Raw genomic sequence first — 18,378 nt, forward strand, 5'->3', positions numbered from 1 at the left:
TTAGAGAAAACTCAGTTGAATTGAATGATGTCCTCTGCCTCCTTTAGTCATATGATTAAAATCCAGTGTATGTCAGACTTAAATATAAGGCAGAGGTGGTTGAGCCTAGACCTGCAACCTGGCAGCCAGCATGCCAGTACCAGGATAGAGGAGCGGTCCCACTCTCCCTTTGGTGGGGATCTTTGGTCATCCAAGCAAGAGGTGAACTGTCTTCTAACCCAAGCTGAGCTGGCTTCCACAAGGAGGTGCTAACCAAAGATCGGTGCTCTGTAAGTTGTGACCGTTGCTGGAGAGAAAACTCTGACAAGGTGTTTGGAGGCATGGTTGTCACGGAGCAGTGCTTCCTTAAGGCCTGTCTTTCCTCAGTAGGGCTGCTGCCTTTTGAGTTCTGTCAGAAATGAAGGGAATCTTCTCAAGGTTGCAGATGAGTCACTGTCTTGGATTGCTTAACCGCTTTAGTCTCCAAGTTTTCAAAGTGAATTGCCCATTTCTTTGATTGGGTTAGCAGCCCCAAGGCTGATTCCCAGCCACTCTCCTCTCGCCATCCTGCCAGACCACTGTCTGTCCTCCAGGGCCAAAGGCAGCATACACGGTTGCTTGGACACGTCCTGCAGCCTGCAAATTGGACAGATGGAATCAATACTCATGAACCTGGAGAGGCCCAGGTAGCACAGTTAGTGACACTAGCTGCCTGGAGGGACAGCTTGCCATGAGAGGGGGTGTGATTGAATAGTGATTGGATGCAGCAGCTGAGGATTAACCAAATTATGTCCCTTTGAATTTAGATTGACAAACCCTTCTCATTTGGACTTGAAAACATGTCAACTTGTGCAGACTGTAGAAGAGCTGCCTACTTGGAGTAAGGCTGTGCTGGCATACATTCTGGGAGTGGTCAATTGGGGCCCAGATTCAAGTTATTGCTATGATTGTGTCAACCATGAGAAGAGGCTCATGTCTGTGCAGCTTTCCCATGTACTTGTAGGCACTGTGGAGTTTACTTCCTCGTAGTCTGCTAGGAAGCCTTGCTATCTCTGTTATTATGGTAAGGAAAAGGTTGAGTACCTTGTCCCAGATACTGTCTATAAATGATAGAACCACGTTTGTACTCCAGGTCTCTGCATGTTAGAAAGTGCCATGCTACCTACTCAGGTAAGTTTTTTAGCTTGTACTTCTCGAAACTTCCCTGGTTATCTTTGGGGCCAACGTGGTACAGAAAGTTGTCATCTGACCTCCATGTGATACTGTGCCATCTACAGCTGTACACACAAATAAAGGAATTTAAATTTTTGAATGGTAATTTTCTAATTTTGGAACTTTCTACAACTATTAGTTATCGTCCTATGAGGGAGTTTTCCCAGCCAAGGGTAGTATATCCATAGTCTTAATACTCAGAAGGTGGAGGCACTAGGTTCGGCAATTTTAGACCAGTCTTGACTATGCAGCCAATCATAGGCTAGTCTGGGCTTCAGAAGACCTTGGCTCAACCCTGTTAGCAAGGGTGTGAGTAAGCCAGCTCCAAAGCTGTGAACAGCTGTCTTGAGGCAGCATGGGGGGGAGGATTGCTCCGCCCTCCCTGTCAACTCCTGGAGCAGGTGGAAGTCATCAGAGCAGGAGAGCCAACCCTTTTAGTGTAGGTGTGGGTGAGCCAGCCTTGAAATTGTAGAAATGGGAGAACTCTTTCCGTTTCTCATCTGGTGGACCAACCCTACAGCTGCCCAGACCGAGACCCAGACCCAGACCCAGGGTTATGACTTGGTCCGCCCAGCATCTGCCCCATCTGTGACCTGCTGGAGCATGTGAAGGAACCTGGCCTGCAGACCCAAAGCTGCAGGATTTCCACAATACAAGGCTGTAACAACAGGATATCCTAGAAGAGTCCTAGTGAGGGCCCAGAATTGATGGTGTAGTAGAAACCAGAGGCCTCGCACCAGACCAATGACTCTTTGCAATTAACATTTGCAAGTAAAGATACATGGATAAAGGGGTTACTGCTGACTCACTGTGTCACACTCCATGATGAGATTTTTAATTGTTTTCTCTGTTTAAATTTTTTTCTTTTACCCTCACACCAATGCACATAAAATAAAGATAAATAAATCATAAAAAAATTTAAAAAATTTTTTTTTTCTTTTTTCTCTTAAATTTTGTTTTATTTGGGGGGTGGGTACAGAGCTGAGGGTGGATGCGAAGGAACGGGGACATGAATAGGATCGAATTACATGATGTAAGAGACATGTAGAATAAATTTAAAATCAAAAGACTTTGGCTCAAATATAAAAGATTACTTTAAAAAAAAAACTTACAGGCTAGCCTTAAATTTTTTGAAATCACCCGCTTCAGTGTCCCTGCAGATGAGTTTACTAGCATGAGCCATTACTCCTGGCTTTGTTTGCATCCCAGGCTAGCCTTGAACACACTGTGTAGCTGAGGATGACCTTGACTCTAGATCATCCTAGTGTTGGGATTAAGTGTGGACTCCTGGAATTGCATCTGAGTTGCTGGGCTGTTATAAAACTTGTATAGTCATAAATATATTATAAGAACAACTAATCTGATAATAGCTGCACTCCCCAGAGAGTGTACCTTGACTATAAGAAAAACTCTTCCAGCTCTTAACTTTGCCTCATCGCTACAGTCTCTCTCTAAAGAAAATATTTATGTAATTATAACAAGTTATAAGCCATTATTGTCATTACTCATGTAATCATGCCCAGATTGTCCCAGAATTTACTTAGCCAAGTGTTGTGCCTGTTGAAGATAACAGCGGCCAAACCAAGTAATACATGGAAAAGCCAGCAGCTTCTTTTTTTTTTTGACACACCTGCCATTTATGCCTTTCAAAGTGTTAATGGTTTTGAAGGTCAGTTCAGAAAAAGTAAAAATTACCTTTTACAAAGAGCAAATCTGGCAAAGACACTCAGGGAAATCATGAGATAGGGAGCAGAGGACTATTCCACCTGGGTTTGGGAATTGAACTTGGCTAGGAATCGGAGAGATGAGTGTAGTAGTTTGGCTCCATGTTTTGCTCTAAAAAAGAAAGAAGAAAACATGTCTGAAGGAGGGAAGGCACGGTGTTCCCATGTGCCTCATACTCGGCTTGTGAAAATAAACATTAGTCCCATCTCTGAAAGAGGCAGCTCAGCAATACTTTTGAGTGCTTATCCTAGAGTTAATACAAGCACTCAGGAAGCTGAAGCAGGAGGATTGTCACAAGTTTAAGGATAACCAAGGCTACATACATAGCAAGTCTTTGTATGTAGGGAGAAGAAAGAGCTCCTTATGCCCTCTCCTATCGTCAAAATATTAAAGACATTTTCTTTTACAGTAAAAGACAGAACAGATGACTGCACTGCAGAGGCAGAGGCAGGAGTATCCTGGGAGTGTGAGAGCAGCGCGGTCTGCAGAGCAAGTTCCAGGACAGCCGGGGGTGTACAGAAACTCTGCCTCAAAAATCTAAAACAAACAAACAAAAAAACACAGCATCATCTCAGAATTCTCTACAACTGAGGCAAATGATGTTTTGGGCCTGCATGAAAAGGGGGTACATACATTTAGAATTTATCTATGACCCAGTTATTGTAAATTATAAATGTGCTTCCTGAAAAAAACAGTCAAATAAATAGCCTGTGTTTTAAGACATCTTTCTTCTTTATAAAAACCCTTTTGGGGGATGAGTATTAGTGGGACCATTACATTATAGAAGAAAGAAGGGAAGCTACCGTACACTGAGCATGTTAACTAGTTCAAGCACTGTGCCCCGTGCCCTTGTGGGGGCTCTGCCAACTATTTAAACTCTCCAGTCCATTTTTACACAGCTCCTGGAATGATTTCTCTAACACAAAGGTTTGAGATAAAATATGCCAAACTCTTTATAATAATTGCTCTTAGAGTTTGGATTAAGGAGGTGGCTCTAGGAGATACTTCCGGTTTTGATATTTTAGTAATGTCAGAATTTATACGTGCATGGGTGTGTGCGTGTGTGGATCTGTAGAAGAAAGCATATGTGATCATGTCCTGCTGTCTGTCCTTGCTCCCATTCACACCTCCATCTCTCGCATTGTGCTGTTTTGCTGGAAGGCGTTCCTCAGGCTGGCTGCTCCTGTGCCCTGCTATTGCACGTGTGCCTCCCATCCTCATCTACCCCTTCAGAGCTTTATTCCTAGGTGTTTTTATTAACTCAATTTGCTCTTAGACAGTTTTATATAAATATGTAATGATGCATTGATCCTCTCAGCCTACATCCCCTCTCTTCTCCCTTTATCCCTGTTCTCACCCCATCCCCAATCTCAATATTCATGTCTGTTCATATTATTTTTCTTTGCTGTAACTGTACACTTGTTCCCAGAAGTCTGTAAGTGCCATATCACAGGGAACCTAGCCCACAGACCGGTGACTAGAATGTAGTGAGCATTTGATAAGAAGTTGTAGGATGAATTGTCTTAGAACTGTGAAAAACAGACCATTTGATCTGCTTTTCTAATTGCTTCCAGCGTGGTACAGGTTCTGCTTGCTGCTGGAGCTGATCCAAACCTTGGGGATGATTTCAGCAGTGTCTACAAGACTGCCAAGGAACAGGGAATACATTCTTTGGAAGGTAAGGTTGGGCTACCCCACTGCTCTGGGTGTCTCCACCTGTGGCTTCCACAAGCTTTGCTCAGTGTCCGCAGCTACTTGAGGGCATCCCGAGGGGCTTAGGAGAGATGCCTTTCATAGTTCCTTTCACCAGTTCCAAAGTGTCTGGGGAAGAGAACGGAGCCTGAGTTCATGACTTCATTGAGGTAGGGCACATTTCACCTGGTCTCCTGAGACTGGGAGCCTCCGAGGAGCAGGCAGTGGAACAGATTTCAATGAAATCGTTGAGGATACTGCATGGAATATGAGTTTGCTCCTTTCACTCCCTACAGACTTCCCTGCCCCAGTACTAGAATATATGCTGTGGTTCCTAGCCATAGAGGTCTCTAAGTACAGCTGTGAATATTGCTTTTTCAGTGTGTGGTCTGATATCTGAGACTGGTGCTTTGCTTTGCTGAACAGACCTTTATGCCTTGATCTTCTGAGAGCTGTAAAATGGGCTTATTGCTAATACCTCACGGATGTGCGGGTGGTTATTGGGCCGCAGAAAAAGGTGTTGTGGCACCTGTCTATTGGAGAGAACCTGCTCAGATCAGTCTGTGGTCTTTGGTGAGGAGTTCTTCAAAAATGAAATTGAGAAGAATGTAGGTTGCATTGGCTGCAGACAAATGTGTGTTCTATATGTGAGCTCTTGCCTGTGTAACCTGTGCCTGCCTCTTACCCACTGTCCGCCATCACCCAGACAGACTGCTATTCCACTGAAGTTTGGTGACAGGACAGCTTAGCAGTGGCTGCTTTAGAACTGGAACTAGTAATAGCAGCACAGTAGCCCTGCTGACTGCCTTATCCTGGAGTGCACTTGAATCCTGGAGGAGATTCAGCAGAGGAGAGCCTCGGTGCACTTAGCCCTCTGAGAGAGGGAAGTAAGGCTGGCGGCTCTGTGGTGCTGCGCCAGGGACAAAGTTTCTCAGATCAGTGACATGAGGGGAGTGTCCAAGAGCATCAGGGCACTATGCCCACGTGAAGTGTGTAGTTACCCTCCTGTCAGCTGCTCTTCTGGATGCTCCTTAAATCTTGGCCTCTTCTATGGTTATTTGAACTCTCACCGCCCATATCTTCCCTCTCCTTCCCAACTGAGAGTTCCTTGTGTAGGCCATGACCTGTGCCTCTGTAAATCCCTCTGAGCTAGAAAGTGTTCACTTTGTACTTCCAACAGAAGAGAAGTTCAGGAGTACCAAACTTGCCCTTTCTTTGCCGCTTAAAATGGACTCTGCTGATGGGCTGTCTCAAACACAGCTTTCCCTTGCGTCTGTGCGCTTGCTGTTTGGGTGCTCTCACCAGAAAGCAGAGAAGCTGTCAGATGCTGGGGCCAGGAAGGAGTGGGGATTCTTGCAGTGCCTTCCTCTTCTGCTCTGAGAATTTTAGCAGATTTTGCAGATTCTAATCAAGCTTTTGCTCTCAGCTTTGCATTCTATGTTTCTTTGTAGGTTGATGCTCAAATTCATTCTAGAGCAATACAATAGCAATCAACAGGTTTTTTTTTCTGGGAATAGCCAAATTGTGTAAATTTCAACTTTATGGACCATTTGGTCTTTGATATGACTACTCAGCCTGACTCTTCGGTATTGAAGCAACCATGATGGTTCACAAACAGACTTTGTTCATTTATTCATTTGAACAGCCTCCCTGAGTTCCTTCTAACTCCAATGCCAACCAACCTTCACTGCAGGTAAACAAATAAAAATATTAGGAAAGGCCACCATGAAAGAAAGATATTAACTATTTCTTTTTTGTTTTGTATAGCCTGCAGTTACCAGTGGGCTTTCTGTAGACTCAGTGTTTATTTAGAGCTCCTTACTGATGACATTTCTGTGTGCTAGCAGTCTACTAGGCAGACACTCTGTAGTAATAGGGGCGGCAGGGCTGCGTCCCCAGCACCCCGGCTGCCTGGCTAGCTTATGCCCGAAATAACAACACACAAACTGTATTCATTTAATCACTGCTTGGCCCATTTCTATCTAGCCTCTTCTAGGCTAATTCTCACATATTAATTTAGCCCATTTCTAATCATCTGTGTAGCGCCCCTAGGTGCGCTTACCGGGAAGATTCTAGCCTATGTCCGTCCTGGGTCGGAGCTTCATCGCGTGTGTCTGCCCAGGAGCCAGGAGCATGGCGTCTCTCTGAGGCGTCTGCTCCCGAGAGGAGAGCTGTGGAGTCTGAGCTCACTTCCTCTTCCTCCCAGCGTTCTGTTCTGTTTACTCCTCCCACCTATCTTCTAACCAATGAGGGCCAAGCAGTTTCTTTTTATTTAACCAATGACCTTCCTCCATCAACACTCCCTACCACCATGCACTTTTTAGAGCAAATGATCATAAGGCCTTGATGATTTAGAGTTCTCCAGCATGTGGCAAGGCAATTTTGATGTATTGTCGTTAACTGCAGCTGACATTAAGTCCCTTCCTCTATTTCTTTGTCTACAAATTGAGTTGTTTTTTTTTTTTACCATTTGTTGTTAAAATAAAAAAATGTGTCCTGCACTTATCTGCACTTATTTTTCTTCCTTATTCTGATGACCCTTGCTTACTCCTGCACATTAATAACTTGTTTTCAGGGAACCTACAGGCGCTCAGTAATCATCAGAGTGCTTAAGAAGCTTTTTAAAAATGCATCGTAGGGCCGGGCATGAGGGCACACACCTTTAGTCCCAGCACATGGGAGGCAGAAGAGCTTTGATTTCTGAGTGAGTTCCAGGACAGCCCAGAGCTATACAGAGAAACTCTGTCTCAAAACAAACACACACTGCCTCAGAGGGCTGGAGATGCTGCTCAGTGGTGGGGCACTTGCACGAGGCCTTGAGCTCCACCCCTAGCGCTGTTTTGTTGTTTTGTTTTGAATTCTAGTATCTTGTCAGGAATCATTAATAAACTCAGTATACTGGTAGCTTATAAGATCTCCTCCCCTTCACTGACTACCTTTGTCTGCCACAGATTATTTTCCAAGGTATATCTGTTTGGATGTACTTTGTTCTCTGCTTTCTGGATGGGACTAGGATGATGACACTTGACATATTTCATCTCAGGGCTCTTCTCTAGGCGCCGGGGATAGCCAGTGTATTTTAGGGCCCATGTCAGGTTCCAGTATGAAAAGGTTGGAAGTCCCAGCATCCTTTATCATCTTCTTCACCATGGTTTTCAGACCTTTCTCCATTTGAAGACATCTTGTCTTTTCATCCTCTGTTAGCTGTCATTGCCTGCCGTGAGCCAGGCACTGCCAGCTCTGCGCCATCTCAGTGCTGACATACGAGTGTAAGATCCATCCCTGAGCTTCATTTCTCGTTTGACTGACGTGACTGGGGGTGGAGGGACTGGGAGATGTGTGAGGAAGAATTTAGAAGAGCCAGTATTGTCACAGGCTTAGGGCAGCTAGACAGTCCTTGCTGTCAGAATCAGTACCAAAGTTCACTGTATTTTATAATTATTTCTGTGGATATTAGCCTATCCTTGGTACTGAGGGAAGATGGTGGATTGTAGTTTGTGACTCTGTCCCAATTTCCTTAACCCCAATAGTATATATAGCCTTTGCCTGCCTGTCAGTATTGCTGTGTTGATCAAGATATAAAATAATGTGACGCGTGAATTGCAAACTTCTCTACAGTTATAATTGCTTATTAGTTCCATTTATTTATAATTCAGCTTGCTTTTACTGCATGTCGGGCACTCTGCCAGATGCTGGGAATATCTAAATTAATATATATGGTCTGGCCCCTCAGCAGTGCTCCTAGCCAAGTAAGATGGACCTCTGCAAGGAGTTACACTACCGAGTGGTAAGGGCAAAGGTAGCTAGCTGTATGAAGAATGTAAGCAGCCCAGAGTGAGGTACTGATGGTCTTTTTTTCTAAGATCAGGCTATGTCTTGGACATGTCATTGGGTGAGTGACTTTGGATTGGTTCTTAAGGATGAGTTGGAGATTGCTTGCCTAGAATACACACAGCCTGAGGAGGACAGGATGGTCTTCGCTGTCCTCACTGAGGCCCTAGGAAAGCCTTTCCCCTGCCTTTCATGCCAGCACAGCTTCTTGAGGAAGCCTGCTTAGCTAAGTACATTGCAGACTCATTCCCTCTTATCAAGGTTGGTGTTTTCAGGTGATGGTGGGCTTGCTAGCACAGCTGACCCAGGAGTGCCTGGCATGGAAATCTTCTTGGCCTGGCTGTTGTTGCTGTTCTCTGCAGCCCTCAGAGTGGTGTCTTCAGAGTCATAATGGTGGACTTAAAAAAAAATAAAAATTTTTTTAAAAATTTTTTAAAAAAGCTTAGAAAATACTGCCAGGCAACCATAGTTCATCTAAGCCCTGTTGCTGACTAATTATATAATTTTGGCAAGTGACATAAAGTCCTTGACTTTCAGACTTCTCTGTAATACAGGGATAACAGTACCCATGTTATTGGACTGTTAGGATGATTGACAATAACTATATGTATGTAAAAGCCATTGGCAATGGAGTTCCTCTATGAAGGTAGGTTTGAGCTCAGTGTAAGTCAGGACACCTGATTAGGAAGTATTGAGCAATGTACCAAGGAGCACAAACAGGCTGGAGTCTGCCCATCAAGACTTTCTTAGGAGATTCTTGCCATGGCTCCCTGGGTTACATGGGCCAAAGGTCTTGGTAACTATGATTTCTTTGGTTCTGAATGCTCAGCTACATGTAGAGCAGGTGATAAGCTCAGAGGAAAGAGGATTTGAGCTGCTTCAGAGTTAAGAGGAAGAGAGAAGGAAATACATCTAAGACAGGGACACAGATGGGACAGATATGACAGACAGGTGGGATTATAGCTGTTCCTCTGCTGGCTCATTCCTGTCTCGATCACAGTCCCTTCAGAGCCTCAGCCTATCTGCTCACTCCAGGAGACTTCCCCTTGTGGCTGGGCAGTGGGCTCCTATCCTCAGGTGGAGGAAACATTAAATTAGTGGTAACAGTAAACAAGTCGCCCAGCCGTGGATGCCGCGGGCTGCTTATAAGTAATGGTTATAAACATCCAGTGTCTGGTGCTGTCAGAAATGCAAGCACGTACTCCGAGTGCCTCTCATATGTACAATTAAAACAATAAAACATGGTAGAAACGTGGCCAGAACAGGCTATAAGTCAGGTTCTCTTCTCAGCTTCGAGTGGCAGCTGAATAAAGATGAGTCCTGAAGAACTGGGTTGGCACAGGGCTCTTCCAGGGTGAAAGCTTCTCAGATTGGACCTCCCAGAGCCAAGAACCCCTTCCCACAGGGGCAACAGGTCCTGGCCTGCTCCAGCTGACCTCCCCATCTCTTGCCTTCAGATGGGGGACAAGACTGTGCAAGCTGGCGCATCACAAACCAGTGGACAAGTGCCCTGGAGTTCAGGAGGTGGCTAGGAGTCCCCGTTGGCGGTAATGGAACTGCTCTCTATACTATAATAGTTCTTCTCATCCCCAGGCCATGCTAGGTGGACTCTCCAACATTCATCTTTATATAAGCTAACCACCAGTGTAGAAGTTAAGTACCATGTACCCAAACCTTCCCTGGCACAGTAGAAAATGAACGACCCCAGAAAATCCAGACTAATAGGAATCCAGAGACTCCCAGGGGAGAGCTTGGGTCTTATCCCCAGAGACCTACATGCATGTCAGCCCCACTTCCCCCGCCCATGAATAGCACAATCCAGACTGCGGGTGTTACTTGTAGTCTAATGCCCAGATGCCTTAACACATCTTGGCCTTGGTGTCCTAGAGAAGAGACCTTAGATTGCCACTCTTGGCTTCATTCATAGATGTCCTTAAGCCAAGTGGGTTTGTAGACCACTTAGTATCTATGATGCCTGGAGCAGTTCCCTAGACTTCTCAGAAGCTCTCCTTCCCAATTTGTAAAATAAAAGTTATTAAGAGAGCTGGGAGTAATGTAAAGTAATGTAAAGCCTGGAACATAGGAGGAATCCTATGAAAGGAAACCTCTGTTTCGTTAGTCTAATCATGTCCATAGGAAACTACAGGGTCTTTGACCCTTTATCCTTAAAGAGCCAAATATTAATTTGAGTCTAAGAAATGTGTGCTACTTAATGATATGACCTTGGGCAGTTTATCCTGTTTCTGTGCTAGTTTTCTCATCTATAGAGAATATTTCTCACACCACATATTTGTTATAACTATCATTTGATAGCTGGTATGGTGTTGCATGTCTATAATCCCAGCACTCAGGAGGCTGAGGCAGAAAGAATGAAAGTTTAAGGCCAGCCTGAGATACATTGTGAGGCCCTGTGAAAAGACCCATTCTCCCAACACCAGGGGAAAAAACATTAGTTGATGTACTTATGAAAGTGTTTGTATGATATGAAAGCAAATATGATATACTAAGAATGGCAGCTAATGATAATAAAGATTGGATACAGTCGAGACCACATTAGACCAGGGTCCAGTCACGGTACAGATCACAGCGGAGCTCAGAACGAAGAATGTTGGGCTGAAGTAATCAAGGAAATAAAATTAACCTTGATTCTCAAAGTCTAGGAAGATTTGAGGCAGCCGCCAGAGGACAGAGAGGTGGGTCTGGGTAGGTATGAGGGGAGCAGGGATGTGCTGTGTCCAGAACTCTCAGGGGTGTGAAATAGAGAAGCTCTGCTTCAGACTGAAGAATGAATGTGTTAGGACACACCATTCATGGAGCAGAAGGTCTCCTTTCAGTGAGCAGTAAACCACATAGCAACACATAGCATTGGTAGACAGGGAGAGATCAAGACACCGGGGTTTTATTATCAAATGCAGAGGCTCCAAAGTCCTAGAGGTGAGGGGCTGCAGGATTGACTGCTTCAAAGGGTAGCAAAGGAGGGTATGATAATGAAGCTGTACCATGTCAGTAGCTAAGGCAGCAGCAGGTCACATTTATATATATTGATCTTGTGTTCAACATTATGTGCTCAGTAAAGGAAACTAAGGCAAAAACAGTGATGTCCGAGGACTGGAGAGATGCCCAGCACTTAGAATCACTTGCTGTCCTTCAGAGAACTAGAATTGGTTTCCTAGCACTCACATCACGTGGATGATAACTGTCTGTAACTCTAGCTCTAGGGGACTTGACACCCTCTTCTGGCCTCTGAGGCTAAGTATGTGTGCCAGCATACGCACATTCATGCACAAAGAATAAGAATAAATCTTTTTTTTTTTTTTTTGAGGCAGTGATGTCCATTGCCAACAAAACTGTTTCCTTCCCTTGTGTAGAGCTCAGAGACCATACCAGGTTGCATGTGCCTCTGAGTATGCCAAGACCTCTGGCTTCTCCAGAGGCTTAGAAAACCAACAGGCTAAAAGCTCTTAGGCAAGTTGTTTTTATTAATGCCCTGACTCTTCTTCATCCTTGTCCAGGTCCACTCAAGAGTCTCATTACCCCTTCAGGGCCAGTAGTTCTATATGCCATCTCTCAGCTCTGCCACAGAACCAGCAGGGTGGACAGAGGGCTGTCACTCCGTCAGGCATTTTGGCCAACTTCAAGATGAAATGTATTACCCAGTTAGGTTAATTGTTTCTATTCTTATAGCTCTCCAAACTTACATAGATATATATGTCTTTCTCTCTTAGGAGAGGGAGAGAGAGTAGTTGACATGTTTTATTAAAAAGAATAAATTCGATGCATTTATAAAAATAAGAAAAGTATGATGGGGTAGCAAAGAGCTAGTCTTGTGATTTTTAGCTGATTTACATATTTTGTGTATAAATATTTTTTCATCAAAAGTTCCAAATCAGGGTTGGGTCCCACACACCACACAAAATATATTAGAGACATTTATATGGATAGCAGGAAGGGAGACAGAGGGCTGAAATTTTCCAGGCACCTAGTGATTGATGGGGGCTGAGGCTCCCCCTGACGCTTTATTGAGTTTCCGATGATTATCTCTCGCTGAGACATTTTTTACAGATGACGGTCGAGCTGTCACAATGGACCATGGGGGAAAAAAAACCAACAATAATAACACTTTAATCTTTTTACTGCACTGCTCCCTAGTATCTCAGATTCATCTTCTCTGACGCACGCAGTTCATTATTCTGCCCCTCCCTGGATGGGAAATAAAGGAAAATAAATATATATGTAGACACGCTTACCCACATGCATACACACAACACAGAGTATATAAAGAGACCACCTCAGAACCAGAGAGGGGCAGAATTTATTGTTCTTTTTGCAAGTGTTGAGGTTTATTAGTAGAGATGCTTGGTTGGCTTGGAATTGGCTATTAATTACAACGTTTTGTATTTGTTTTTTATTGCAAGTTTTTAACATCTTGAAGAAAAGGCAGAGGAGAGGCAAGCAGGTGCAGAGACGGAGATCACTGAGGGACCAAGTTGGACCAGCCAGGTTGCATAGCTGCTCAGAAGCAGGCTTCTTGCGCTTGCTGCCAGCTTGTCCCTCAGGATCCTTGGAGCCAGAAACTATTGAGCACCATGCTCTCTAAGAGTCAGGAAAGGTGAGAAGTGAAAGAAATTAAAGCAATGTTTGAGTCCTGATACATATCCTCAGCAGACTCAGGAGTTGGCCCCCTTTGTACCTTTGAGGATGGAAAGGTGTGACGTGGAAAGCCTCACCAGGTTCTCTGGTAAAGGAGTCCTGGGCCAAACAGTATGCCATGCAGTCTGTAAGCCATCTTTAGTTCCTTGCCAGCCTTTCTGTTCTGCCTTCCTTTCCATGGGATTAGAAGAGATGAGCTGCGCTTCCTGTCAGAAGGCTGCTGGCCAGTTTTCCCTTTAACCCATCACACCTTTTCTGAACCAGTCATTACACTTGGGAGGAGTGGTGGTGGGGACAGGAAGGACCCTGTTCCTCAGGAGTCCATGAACAGAGAGCATGGTACCTGTGAAAACCATTTTTAAGTGGAGGCTGGACCTGAAACCAGCCTCGGTCACCGTGGGCTCATACATTCCACAAAGGATAAAGCTGATAACAATATCCATACTTTAAGAACCTAGTTTCTGCTTAAGAAGACAAGCTTAACATCTCACCGAGGAAGTATTTATTAAATACAGGAATGTAATGCATGAAACTATGTAAGAATACACAGGCCCGTGCAGGAGAAGATGGCACCTAATTCAGTGTGAACTAGATATTACTACAGTGCATAGAGGAAGGGGATCATGACCTCAGGCTGCTGTCAGGAAATACGAGGCCAGAATGAGGCATAGTCCCACAGAAGAGACAGGCGTCTGAGCTGGACAGTCATTGCCTGACGGTGCCACTTTAACCACCTGCATGAGCCGAGACTAATTTCTTTGCTTATTAAATGGCAGCCTAGTGCATTTTTGTGAGGAAAATAGTTGATCAAGTCCCTGGCCTGATCTCTCACACATAGAATTCAATAAATAGAAGCCATTCTTTTCTTAGCACAGTACTGGGGTGACGTCCCTGTGCCCGTTCTCCATTGTTAGTGTTGGGGAGGGTTCCAGCATGGCAGGATGGCGTCAGAAGGAGAAAGAGCATGACATAAACTGAGCACTTGTTGACTCTTGCCTGAATGCCAAGTAATATGCCCAGCTTCCTACAGACATTTTATCTTTGAGATAGGAACTCAGACTGACCTTGAATGCATTATGTAGCCTAGGCTAGCCTTGAGCTCCCAAGCCTCTTGCCCCTTCAAAGTGCTGAGACTGCTGGCATGTGCCACTACACCTGGCAGTCACTGTTTGTTTGTTTGCTTTGGTTTATACTTTTAAATATAGCACCTTTATTGAATTGAATTGACAAATATGAAGTTAACCATGTAAAATCTATAACTTAGTGTGTATTCTTTCACAAGAGTTAAACAAGCATCACCCCAGTCTATTTTAGAACATTTTTATCACATCATAGGAAAACCTCATATGCTTATCAGTTATTCTCCATTTGCCCACAAGTCCCTGGCAGCTACCTTGTCTCTATAGATTGCCTAAAATGGACATTCTGTGTACGTGGAACCATATACCACATGGTCATTTGTGACTGACTTCTTTTCCCTAGCATTGTTTCATACATAGTGTGGCAACTGTCATTACTTCATTCCTTTTTATGGTTGAATAGTATTCTACTATATATCATTTATCTCTTCACCATATGATAGATATTATATTGTTTACCTTTGGGCTTTTATAAATACATGGCCATAAATATTTATGTAATTTTAAATTTATTTATTTAATTATTTGAGATAGGTTCTCCTGTTGGAGCTCTGGCTGACCTGGAACTCACTATGCAGACTAGACTGGCCTTGACCTCAGACATGGACCTGGCTCTGCTCCTGAGTACTTTGTACCACCTGGGGCACATATTGACACCCCTCCAATCTATGTCAGATTTTATTTAAAGAATTATATCTTTAAAAGGATATAATTATTTTGTATTATAAGAAAATTTTAGACTTATAATTAATTGTAAGTATTGGTATTTTAGTACCATGAGCACTAACTATTTATTCAGTACCCCTCAAATTATTGTTTGTCATACCATTTACATAGTACTTAGCACATGACAGAGCTAAGATAAGCAGGGCTGTGTGTGTGTGTGAGTGGTGCTGAGAAGCAGCCAGAGCTACTTGGAGGGCATGGGGACTCTGGCTGTGGACCCCTGAGGCATAGACTTTGTAACATTCACCGGCAGGGGTAGGGGCAGAAGTGAGCAGAGTAGTGGCTGTCACTTTTCCTGTGGCCAGAGGGGGTGTGGAACCTCCCACAGAGACAGGGAGGCCTCTGGGAGAGGAGCCTACCACCCCCTGCAGGTGGGAAGATATCTTTGTTGAGAAGACCACCTTGGTGGCCAGCTGGTAAGACAGGCTTGGATGCTCCTTTGGATGACTTTGCTTACTCTCAGGCCAAGGGGATGGGGGTGGGGTGTTGTTCCTTCTCTCCACCCCCTTTCTACCTTCATCATCTTTTGTGGCTTAAGAAGAGTGAGATCTCAGGATTGGGCCTTATTAGCAGTTAGTAGTGGGGCTGTGTCTTAGTTACTTTTCTATTACTATGAAGAAACACCATGACCAAGGCAAAAACAAACAAAGCACCATTTAATTGGGGACTTGCTTACAGTTTCAGTGTGTGGGGGGTTTGGGGGGAGGGCGATTCCTTGGTAAGAAGCGTGCAGCAGACCAGTAGGCATGGCACCAGAGCAGTAGCTGAGAGCTTACGTTTTACCTACAAGTTGGAAGCAGAGATAAAAAGACCTGGCCAGGCATGGGCTAAGGACCTCAGGCTGCCAACACTGGACAGTGCAGAAAAAGCTTCATGCCAAACGCAGAATTGGCATGGGAGATTCCTGCTTGCCACCAAATGTCATTCTTCTCAACACCAGGGCTTTCGTACAAAATGGGAGCATAAACTTACAGCTCCTGGGGCAGCAGTTCTGAAATGACCTTTGGGTGTGTGTGTGTTGTTTTTGTTATTTTGGATTTTATTTGTTTTTTTGGTTTTTGGGGTTTGTTTTTTTCTTTTTTTTTTTTTTTTTTTTTTTGGTTTTTCGAGACAGGTTTTCTCTGTAGCTTTGGAGCCTGTTCTGGAACTAGCTCTTGTAGACCAGGCTGGCCTTGAACTCACAGAGATCCTCCTGCTTCTGCCTCCCTCCCGAGTGCTGGGGTTAAAGGTGTGCGCCACCAGCGCCCGGCTCTGGAGTGATCTTTCTGGAGAACACCAGCATGACGCAACACTAAGTAGACACTGCCAGGTGACACTATGCAGATGTCCTGCTCCTGTGCCTTACTGGGAGACTAGATAAAAAGGGTCACGGCTGGGTCTCGGCTGGCACTGAAACCAGATGCTGTGTTACCATACCTAGAGCAGCCCAGCAAGAGCCTCCTGTTCTTTCTTTCCATTTACAGACAGGAGTTTGGCACAGAGAGGTCAAGCAAACCATGTGAACGTGCACAGCAAATTCAGGATTCAAACAGTGGTCTGGCTCCAGAGCCTGCTCAGTTACCAGCCATTCTGTGCTGCGGTCACTAGACATTTGTTTATAGATACTGTTATTGTTTTCCACAAACAGAAATATCTGGACCTTATTTGTGTGAGATGTTGAATATATTTAATCCAAAATGCTTGACACCAGAAGAAAATCAGATTTAGGAGTTTGTTTGAAACTTGGAATGTTTGTGTATAAAGTTTATTAGTTGAACACCCCTGATCCAAAAATACAAACTCCATGCCCTAAAATCAGGAATTTTTTTGATACAAGGTCGTCGTATGTAGTTTAGGATAGCTTCAAGTTTGTAACCCTCTGCCTCTGTTTCCCAGAAAGTTGTCAGCACTGAAAAAGGATTTGGAATAAAAAAAAATTTTTTTTGGATTTTGGGGTATTTTACATCTTTGATTTTCATAAAAGAAGCACTCAGTTTATTTCTACTTGCTGCTTCAACAAGCATTTGTCAGGCGTTTACAGCTCAGCTCTGCTGTGCTGTCTTTAGCCCAGAGTGTACTGGTGAAGAAAGTAGGGACTCTCGTCTCCAGCTGGTAGGCAAGCCCAGCCACACAGCAGGTGGTTACTGTGAAATGTCTCTGGGACAATACCTGCCTCAATTCAGGCAGGATCACCTGGCCAACTGACTGTTCAGGATGGGTCGTCCAGCTGGGTCAGAAGTTCCAAGATAAGAACGAGCATTAGGAAGGCAGGGGTGAGAGGGAGACCACAGAGGAGCAGGACACTTGAGGAACAGGGCTCTCACGGGCTGTGATGCTGGTTCTCTGCTGAAGTCACCTGCCCTTTGTGATGAGCACCCTGCATGCATAGCTTTGTCACACTTGTGAAGACACATTATTGATTTGATTCTCAAATCAGACAGTTAATTCGTAAAGTCAGAAATCGCCCTATTCATTCGTGATTGCATCTGCAGAAGCTACCGCTGTGCACGGGCACTCATTACACTTGTTTGCCCAATGAGTGATGGGGTTTCTTTGTAAAATGGATTATACCCTTCTTGCTTTCTTGAGCCAACTATCACTTTTCTTCAGGTTTATCATTATATCCAGCAGTTAATGTCCTGTGTGGCAGTTCAGAGATGCCCTTAGGGCCTTTTGAGGTGCTGGGCTTGGAATGCTTTTTCAGCTTTTCATTGTCCTGTTCTTTTCCCTCCCTGCCTGGCCAGCATTTGATTGTGATCAATCTGCTTGCCTCGGAAGTGTCCACCCAGCCTTATTTCCTTCTCCTAACCTGCAGCGGGCTAGAAACAAGATCCCCACTATGATGGGGTAACTAAAAGTAACTAGTGGGATTTTTGACTAAGGGCTGGTTCCTCTCATTGATCTCCTAAAGGGCTCACACAGGAAAAGCATAGATACATCACATACACACACACACACACACACACACACACACACACACACACACAGAGGCCTTGCTAATATAGGTAACCCCTCAGGTGTGCCCAGAGACCAGGCTAATCTAGATAACCCCTCACGTGTGCCCAGAGGCTAGGCTAATTCAGAGGCCCCTTGTGTGCCCAGAGGCTGATCTAACCCTAGCTGCTCAGACACTTTCTTGCTGCCTGTTTCTGATGCCCAGGAGAAAGTCACATTATACTGCTGGGGTCAGTAGTGTGGTCTGGTCTCCAGCTCTGAGCTCCACCATCTTCATTTTGGCCAAAGGTTTGAAGTGTTTCCACTCATGCTGGCTTGTTAGGGTGCGGCTACACACCTCAGGCTATCACATGGTAATGCCAGCTTCCACCGAATGTCTTACTGTGTTGCCAGAACAAGAAAAGGAGAGAATGCAAGAGTCTAAGGCTGGTATAGCCTCCAGGCTCGGCTTTCTCTGTGCTGGATTCTTTCATTGGCGCTGTGAGGGGAG

The 18,378-nt window shown here is 44.6% G+C and overlaps 1 protein-coding gene across 2 annotated transcripts in view; it reads left to right on the forward strand.

Annotated features, from left to right (window-relative positions):
- Positions 1–18,378, forward strand: part of Clpb (caseinolytic mitochondrial matrix peptidase chaperone subunit B) — a 123,296-nt gene that overhangs the window by 43,838 nt on the left and 61,080 nt on the right. For both annotated transcript variants that reach the window (XM_041676408.1, XM_041676409.1), the window contains exon 4: positions 4,491–4,594. In XM_041676408.1, the coding sequence (XP_041532342.1) occupies positions 4,491–4,594 (104 nt within the window). The remainder of the gene's footprint in view (positions 1–4,490; positions 4,595–18,378) is intronic.

Source organism: Microtus oregoni, unplaced genomic scaffold (genome assembly GCF_018167655.1).
Source record: "Microtus oregoni isolate MIOR12 unplaced genomic scaffold, Mior012 000027F_ref0000203, whole genome shotgun sequence".
NCBI classification, from domain to species: Eukaryota; Metazoa; Chordata; class Mammalia; order Rodentia; family Cricetidae; genus Microtus; species Microtus oregoni.